General features: G+C 47.0%; 1 protein-coding gene across 1 annotated transcript; it reads right to left on the reverse strand.

Annotated features, from left to right (window-relative positions):
* Positions 1-1,025: 1,025 nt before the first annotated feature.
* LOC138967482 (toll-like receptor 13) lies at positions 1,026-8,032 on the reverse strand. The gene is made up of 3 exons (XM_070340039.1): positions 5,064-8,032; positions 4,353-4,521; positions 1,026-2,183 (listed from the first exon to the last, which is right to left on the reverse strand). Exons 1-3 carry the CDS (start codon positions 6,548-6,550, stop codon positions 1,575-1,577), a joined length of 2,265 nt encoding a protein of 754 aa, XP_070196140.1. The 5' UTR covers positions 6,551-8,032; the 3' UTR covers positions 1,026-1,574.
* Positions 8,033-9,613: the final 1,581 nt, after the last annotated feature.

Consider the following 9,613-nt stretch of genomic DNA (forward strand, 5'->3'; position numbering starts at 1 on the left):
AAAGGTATTTATCGAAAAAAAAGAAAACACGTCCAGGGATATCATTCCCAGGAACTCTCATGTCAAATTTCATAAAGATCAGTCCAGTAGTTTGGTCTGAATCGCTCTACACACACGGACACGCACAGACAGACACACACACACACACACACACACACACACACTGACACACACACACACACACACACACACACACATAGACCACGACCCTCGTCTCGATTTCCCCTCTACGTTAAAACATTTAGTCAAAACTTGACTAAATGTAAAAAGACAAATATTTGAATAAAACCGCTCACTTTCTCAACAGTACAACCCAAACACATACACGTACATGTGGTGTATGAAGTTCAGCATCACTCAGATCTTGCTTCAAGCTTATGAAGTCCCATCCCGTCTTCTGTCTGACCCAGGAGTTTATTTGATTGTGTGTGTGTGTGTGTGTCAGTGTGTGTGTGTGGGTGTGTGACTGTGTGTGTGTGTGTGTGTGTGTGGGTGTCAGTGTGTGTGTGTGTGTGTGTGACTGTGTGTGTGTGTGTGTGTGTGTGTGACTGTGTGTGTGTGTGTGTGTGACTGTGTGTGACTGTATGTGTGTGAGTGTGACTGTGTGTGTGTGTGTGTGGGTGTGTGTGTGTGTGTGTGTGTGTGTGTGTGTGACTGTGTGTGTGTGTGTGTGTGACTGTGTGTGTGTGTTTGTGTGACTGTGTGTGTGTGTGTGTTTGTGTGTATGTGTGTGACTGTGTGTGTGTGTGTGTGTGTGTGTGACTGTGTGTGTGTGTGGGTGTGTGTGTGTGTGAGTGTGTGTGTGTGGGTGTGTGTGTGTGTGTGAGTGTGTGTGTGTGTGGGTGTGTGTGTGTGTGTGTGTGTGTGTGTTTTTTACTAGTAGTTTATAATGAGGCTGCAATTTACCAAGTCAAAGCACAGGGACACTGAACTTCAAGACTACACAGAATTTGCTTTGCTGAGTTTCTACTAGCAGAGTTTGTATTTGGTCGCCATTTCGCAAAGACAAAACGTACACAATAAACTTCAAGATTACTCAAAATGTGCACCCCGGCATGCGAGTCTCAATTTTATTCGATGTATGATCCAACAGTTTTTTACGAGTTGTGTCACATTGTCAATGCAAAACTAAGGGGCACTAAACATCATTAAGATTATTCAGAATTTGCTCCCTTCTGTTAGAGTCTCTGATTGTGATCGAGCGTTAGTTTCCTTACTGAGTTTCTGCCAGTGTATTTTAAAGGCTGGTCGCTATTGTTCCAAGGCATAACTTAGGGACTCTTACTCAGCTTTTGCTTCCTCCCATTATCAGTCTCCGTGATATCGATGCACGGTCCAGCAGTAGTTGTGTTCTTATTGAGTTTTTACGCTTGTAGCTTGTCTGGTCGCCACTTTACCAAGAGAAATCTAAGAGACACGAAACTTCAAGACAACTCAGAATTTGCTTCACCCAGTTCAGTACACTCCCCCTGTTTGTCTAATTCGTGACCCATCATTTTCTGTACTGGTGAGTATTGATGTGTAGCCTGGTCACTAATTTGCAACCACACCGCTGATTATTACCAATCTTTTTTTCAATCACTGAGAGCTAGATGCAGACGACCCCAAAACGAGGTTCTAGCCTCGGTATCGTCATCCCACTCGATGTAGGTCGTGGTCTGAAGCACGGCCATCATGGCGCCCGTCATGTCACGTGATTCGGTCTCGCGCAGCGCCACGAGCACCATGACGTCATCACGCTCCATGACGTTACCCTGACAGAACTTCAGCTCGAACTGACACCACTGGCTGCGAGCAAAATGGGGCGAAAAGACCAGAATGACGCGCTCGCTTGCGTTGACGCAGTCCGCGATGTTGTCCACGATATGTTTGCCCAGTTGGAAATCCCTCTGGTGAACGCACAGCCTCATCCCCCACTCTCCTTCCAGCACGGGCAAGAGCTCTCGCTGGATCCACGCGACATCTTCCTTGGCGTACGCCACGAAAGCGTCGTACTGAAAGCGGCTTCCCTCCTTCGTACGTTTCCGTCTCTTTCCGGAGCTGCGCTCTCGGCAAGACTCGTAAAACCAGAGGCGCATGTGCCAGCGGAAGCGGAAGAAGACGACGAAGACGAGGAAGAAGGATAGGAGGAGGCAGGAGATGGCGATGGTGAACCACGCGGCGTCTTCGCCCAAGAGGCACGCCTGGAGAGAGAGAGAAGCAAGAGTTGTACAGTGAAATCAGCTAGCAAACGACTGAGCATTTTCCATTTTCTGTCTACGACATCTCCACGGTGGAGACGCGTTACGCCCATATACGTACCCAGACGGTTGTCACGCCCGATTTTGCACCCAGATCGACGTGGCGTGTGTGTATGCTGACTTAAATTATATTATCTCAGGCAATTCGTGTAAGCCTGAACTACTAAATGTCTCTGCGACGTGGTAGTGTAGTTTTTACCGAGACATCTTTATTTGTAGGCAAGAAAATCAAAAATGCTGCGTCTCACTCACGTATTTTGTGCATTGACCTGTTAGGCGAAAACTAAGAACTAATATAGGCTACTTACACACCATCATTATTTACAAATACAAAGAATAAGGCACAGGCGTGAAATTTATCATAAGTAGTTTTAAGTTTCTAATAAAAAGAAAAAAGTGCGTAAAATGAAGAATGCGTTTGTGTTGTGTTACGGTCCCCAGACGCTGCCAGTTGCTGGCCCCACACATTTGCAAAGAGTTATCTTTGGGAAATTAGACGGGTGAAATTTGAATTGGGTCGAGCGGCGAGGACAGAGTAAGAGTGTAATTCCCTTAAAGGCACAGTGCAGCTCACAGCCTTCGTTTTGCGTTTTTGTTGCAACTGAGTGCATTTACAGTTCAAAAATCCTCCTATGGTAGTAAAACAAACCCAAAACTACCCAACGACGACATCTGTGAAGCTCGACAGTTTCTTGTTCACGCGAGTGCATAAATTAACCTAGTTATTACGTGGTGTTTGGTCGGAGTTCGATTCAACTGAGTGATTCCGGCCTCCATTTTGTTTTACACAAACTCATGATGACGTCTGACATAGTTTGCTAGTGACGTGTCTTTTTGTGCATGATGTGGTGATCTACCTGATCTAAATTTAGACCCAAAAATAGGCCAAGACCAGCCGGGTCCGAGTACGAAATTAATTCGTAAAAAAATCGCAGTTCTTAACTCTTTGGGTGCAAGTCAATGAAACTTGGTAGTTCTTCGGATAGCTGCCTGAGGTATGACTAAAAGCCCCAGGGGCTCCGTGCACCTGGATTTGACAAGTTCAGTACCTTTAAACAGAAGGGAGATTTGTTCAGTGTGCTTGTGCGTGTGTGGCACAGAGAGGTTATCAGGCATGGGAATTGTCCGCCGAAAGGCAAATTTCCGCCGAAAATTGTTTTTGGTCCGCCGAAAAAGCGAAAGTGTCCGCCGAAAAAATAAGTGGGGGAGGCAAAAAGGGTTCTAAAAACTGAATTGAATGGCAAACTTGGAGCTCAGATGACACCAATTTGCACCATTTGGGTTCTTTGGAGGAAACAAATTCCCGGGGGGCCTTCTCCCAGTACCCCCCTAGAAAGGCTAGGCGCTACATGCCGTCGACTTTGCACTTCCTTACAAATGTTCAGCCTTTTTTACTTTGTTATAGAAGATGAGTGAAAAAGGTGAATGGTTGTGCCACTGGTTGCTTTGCAAGAACCGGAAATATTTTGTTTGGAGAGTAGAAGGGGCATTCTCACCCCACCCCACCCCACCGTGCCCACCCCACCCCACCCCACCTCACCTCACCCCACCCCACCCCACCCCACCCCACCCCACCCCACCCCACCCCACCCCACCCCACCCCACCCCACCCCACCCCACCCCACCTCACCCCACCCCACCCCACCCCACCCCACCTCACCCCACCCCACCCCACCTCTCCCTCTCTCTTTACGTGTGTGTTTGTGAGTTGTTCTGTCTGTCTGCGTTAGTGTGTTCACATGTGTGTGTGTGTATTCAGCGACCCAGCGAGTGTTACTGATCTCTGTGTGTGTGTGTGTGTGTGTGTGTGTGTGTGTGTGTGTTGTGTAGGTGTGTGGGCTAGGTGTGTGGTCTAGGTGTGTGGGCTAGGTGTGTGGTCTAGGTGTGTGGTGTTTTGTGTGTGTGTGTTTGCGTGTGTGTGTGTGTGTGTGTGTGTGTGTGTGTGTGTGTGTACGCGCGCATGTGTGTGGGTATGGGTGTGTGCGTCCGTGCGCGCGTGTGTGTGGCCTTGCCTGTCCATCTCCAACACACACGGAGTCACAGTGTACAAACTAGAAACTGAAACTCGTCAATGTAAATGAACAACACACTGAATAACAAATGCACCCATACCTGTTCACTCGTTTCAAAATGTTGCACATGAGTGTGTGGTAGATTAGCACAACGGTACCCCTTTGTCCCTCCAGTGAAGTGACCGGGGTTTTGCAGCAACCAGCGCTTGAACCACAGCAGGTGACACGTACACATAAATGGGTTACCGCTCAGGTCAAAATGTACAACCCTGCACACAAAGTGGAGTAAGGTAAAAACAATGTTTTTAACAAAATGGACAAACACACGAAAGCGCGGTCGAAGAAAAGAACAAACGAACAAGAAACAAGAAAAAATGTATGAGTCAATGACAAAGTTTGTAATATGAATGATAAAATAGTCAATGGTGTTCAAGTTAAAAAGACGGTTTTTTTGGAGCGGTTTATCCCCTCTCCTTCACTCGGTCACCCACTCACTCACTCATTTACTCACTCACTCGCTCGCTCACGCACTAACCCACCCACTTACTCACTAACCCACCCACTCACGCACTAACCCACCCACTCACTCACTTACGCACTTACGCACTCACTCGCTCGCTCACTCACTAACCCACCCACTCACTCGCTCACTCACTAACCCACCCACTCACTCACTTACCCACGCACTTTCTCACTCACTCGCTCGCTCACTCTACCCGGCTCTCATTCACTCACCCACGCATTCACTCAATCACTCACGCATTCACTCACTCACTCACTCACTCACTCTCGAAAATCATCATGTACTTACCTTTTGCGAGTGTCATCACTAAACGTTTGTTCAGTCACCACTGCTATACGGTTGCTGTCGAGATTCAACAGCAGTAGCTGCTCCATCCGATCAAAGGCGCCATCAGGAATATGAACGACACCATTGCCGTACAAATACAGCCTCTGCAGTCGGGCAAATCTGGAAAAATATTGCTGGCTGAAATGAACAAACCCACACTCTCCGAGATGCAACGTTTTCAGCGTTGAAGCTATGGGCTGGAATAGCTTCTGGAATCTGTCCAAGGAAACCGTGGAGAAATCGTTCTTTGTGAGGATTAGGTCCCCGAGGTTGTTGCAACCGCCGAAGACGTCTTCGTCCACAGTGGATCTGTCAGAAAAGTTGACGTTGGTGTGGCTGAAATCCAGTTTGGTGAGGGCCGAGCTGTTGAACGTGAACCGTGGAAGTGCGAGCACTCGACCCTCCACCCAAGCCACGTTGAGACTGTTGAGAGAAGGAAATCTTCGTGCGGAGAACATGTCGGTCTTGAACGTGAGAATCTTGTTGTACCTCAGAGTCAGTGACAAGACGTTAGGCAGACACACGGGTTTGTCCAGGTTGCCTATATTGTTGAACTCGACCTCCAAGTTCCGCAGGTGTGGAAACAGAGACTCGTCCGTTCCTGCTTTGCAGGTGTCGGGAAATTCATACAGGTGGTTGTTCTTCAGCTTCACAGCTACCAAAGATGGCAAACGAGCCGATTTCAAATTCTCAAGTTCATTCTTCCACGCATACAGGTACTTCAAAAAACGAAGCGGTTGTAGTTCCTTCAAGTCCAGGGATTTGATGTTATTCTCGCCCACATCTAAAGCCCTCAGCCGAGACATGCGAACGTCTGCTAAAGCGTCCTTGGGGATAGAAGTCAAACTGGAGCATTTGAGGTCAAGGTCTAGCAGGGAAGTCACTCCAGAGAGAACAGCGGCAACACCCTTCCACGTCAACGAGTTTCCTCCCAAGAGTAGCTTTTCCAGCTTCCTGAAGCGGTCGAACGCGCCGCGAACTATACAAGTCAAACTGTTGCTGTACAGGTCCAAAATCCGAACCTCTCCAGATGCGTTAGCGAAGAAGTTGACGTCCGTGATTTCTGAAAGTTTGTTGTTGGAGAAGTTGAGGGTTCGGAAATCTCCTTGCAGATGAGGCACAAACGTCAGGTTGCCGTGGTTACCAGAACAATCGGCTGTCTGGGTTATGTTGCTGCACCTGCACATCCGGTTCCCGAAACAGGAAGTGAGATTACCCGGATGAGGAAGTGGTAGTGACGGCCAACAAGGCATGTCGTTGGCTGGGATATGCATCGTTTCCACTCTTAGCTTTCCGGAGACGATTTCAACCCAGAGTTGAGACCATATGAAAATGCAGAGCGCCTTTAGCATAGTTGAGCTATCCTTGGTATTATGTATATTTCGTGAAATTAAATTCGTGTGGTAATGAACCTTAAAGTATGAAAGCTTCTTGACGGCAAACTCCATGCATCGGAATCATTATGAGAATATCGTTGAGTTCATTAACTAGTTGGAAAGAAACAAATCATGAACGTCTGATAGATACAGTGTCCAGTTTCAATCTCGTATCGTTATCTGCAATACGACGTCGTCTACATTACAAATTCTAAACACGTTAGTACGGCAACAGAAACGTTCTTCCCAGCAGGGAGTCACGAAAAGTCAAGCTGGACGGAAGCAATGCATGTCTTCCGGCGTACAAAAGATTGCCATATAGTCTGGCTTTATTACAACTGCGACAAAACGTAACTGTTGATTTATCAAACCAACCCGTCCCTGCTCCTGACAATAGTGAAGTTTCGACACAGAAAGTGCCAATCTGAGTTTCCAAAGCTGTATAATAGACGTCACTTGTGTGCCTCAACACCCAAGTAAAGTGCCCGTCTTCTGAAAATTCATGACGGTCAAATCATTGCGGCTGTACGCAGAGCTTTTATTTTTAGTGTTAATCTGGGTTTTCCAAGTTGTATATAGACAGCGTCACTGACTGGTGTACGTCAACACCCAAGTTAAAATACCCGTCTCCTGAAAATTTAGAACGGTGATATTGTTGCTGTTTATGCAAACTTCACGCCTGTACGCAGAGCATAGATTTGTAAAATACATTTTTGAGTTTGTGTAAGACGCACAGAAACTGCCAATCAGGTTTTTCCCAGCTGTGTGCAGACAACTTCACTGGTGTACGTCAACACCCAAGTTAAATACCTGTGTCCTGAAAATTCAGGACGATCAAAACACGTCATGGCTGTACGCAGAGCATAGCTTTTATCTTAGATTCATTACTTAGTTTGTGTCAGAAGAACAGAAACTTCCAATCTGGTTTTTCCCAGTTGTGTACAGGCGACTTCAGTGGAGAACGTGCCTCAACGCCTGAGTTAAATGCCTCTCTCCAAAACTCAATGACAGTCTAGCAATTGCTATGATCCTAGCATATAACCACGCCATGTCCCAAATAGACGCTAGTTCTGCCTAGCATATAACCACGTCATGTCCCAAATAGACGCTAGTTCTGCCTAGCATATAACCACGTCATGTCCCAAATAGACGCTAGTTCTGCCTAGCATATAACCACGTCATGTCCCAAATAGACGCTAGTTCTGCCTAGCATATAACCACGTCATGTCCCAAATAGACGCTAGTTCTGCCTAGCATATAACCACGCCATGTCCCAAATAGACGCTAGTTCTGCCTAGCATATAACCACGTCATGTCCCAAATAGACGCTAGTTCTGCCTAGCATATAACCACGTCATGTCCCAAATAGACGCTAGTTCTGCCTAGCATATAACCACGTCATGTCCCAAATAGACGCTAGTTCTGCCTAGCATATAACCACGCCATGTCCCAAATAGACGCTAGTTCTGCCTAGCATATAACCACGTCATGTCCCAAATAGACGCTAGTTCTGCCTAGCATATAACCACGTCATGTCCCAAATAGACGCTAGTTCTGCCTAGCATATAACCACGCCATGTCCCAAATAGACGCTAGTTCTGCCTAGCATATAACCACGCCATGTCCCAAATAGACGCTAGTTCTGCCTAGCATATAACCACGCCATGTCCCAAATAGACGCTAGTTCTGCCTAGCATATAACCACGCCATGTCCCAAATAGACGCTAGTTCTGCCTAGCATATAACCACGCCATGTCCCAAATAGACGCTAGTTCTGCCTAGCATATAACCACGTCATGTCCCAAATAGACGCTAGTTCTGCCTAGCATATAACCACGTCATGTCCCAAATAGACGCTAGTTCTGCCTAGCATATAACCACGCCATGTCCCAAATAGACGCTAGTTCTGCCTAGCATATAACCACGCCATGTCCCAAATAGACGCTAGTTCTGCCTAGCATATAACCACGCCATGTCCCAAATAGACGCTAGTTCTGCCTAGCATATAACCACGCCATGTCCCAAATAGACGCTAGTTCTGCCTAGCATATAACCACGCCATGTCCCAAATAGACGCTAGTTCTGCCTAGCATATAACCACGCCATGTCCCAAATAGACGCTAGTTCTGCCTAGCATATAACCACGCCATGTCCCAAATAGACGCTAGTTCTGCCTAGCATATAACCACGCCATGTCCCAAATAGACGCTAGTTCTGCCTAGCATATAACCACGCCATGTCCCAAATAGACGCTAGTTCTGCCTAGCATATAACCACGCCATGTCCCAAATAGACGCTAGTTCTGCCTAGCATATAACCACGCCATGTCCCAAATAGACGCTAGTTCTGCCTAGCATATAACCACGCCATGTCCCAAATAGACGCTAGTTCTGCCTAGCATATAACCACGCCATGTCCCAAATAGACGCTAGTTCTGCCTAGCATATAACCACGCCATGTCCCAAATAGACGCTAGTTCTGCCTAGCATATAACCACGCCATGTCCCAAATAGACGCTAGTTCTGCCTAGCATATAACCACGCCATGTCCCAAATAGACGCTAGTTCTGCCTAGCATATAACCACGCCATGTCCCAAATAGACGCTAGTTCTGCCTAGCATATAACCACGCCATGTCCCAAATAGACGCTAGTTCTGCCTAGCATATAACCACGCCATGTCCCAAATAGACGCTAGTTCTGCCTAGCATATAACCACGCCATGTCCCAAATAGACGCTAGTTCTGCCTAGCATATAACCACGCCATGTCCCAAATAGACGCTAGTTCTGCCTAGCATATAACCACGCCATGTCCCAAATAGACGCTAGTTCTGCCTAGCATATAACCACGCCATGTCCCAAATAGACGCTAGTTCTGCCTAGCATATAACCACGCCATGTCCCAAATAGACGCTAGTTCTGGGGACAGGAAACCCAAGTTAGCCTAGCATAAGCTGTTATACGCACACTTCACCCCCCGTATGCAGCGAGCTGGGTTGGTTTTGTTTAACACTTATGTGTCTGTGTCGACACCATTATACAACTGGTGCTTGCGATGCGATAATAACCGAGTCATAGGCTATTGCCACCCGCAAGGTTGTGCAGTGATCTGTTGCTGCGCATAAAAGTGATAAAA

The sequence above is a fragment of the Littorina saxatilis genome, linkage group LG5 (assembly GCF_037325665.1).
Source record: "Littorina saxatilis isolate snail1 linkage group LG5, US_GU_Lsax_2.0, whole genome shotgun sequence".
Taxonomy (NCBI): Eukaryota; Metazoa; Mollusca; class Gastropoda; order Littorinimorpha; family Littorinidae; genus Littorina; species Littorina saxatilis.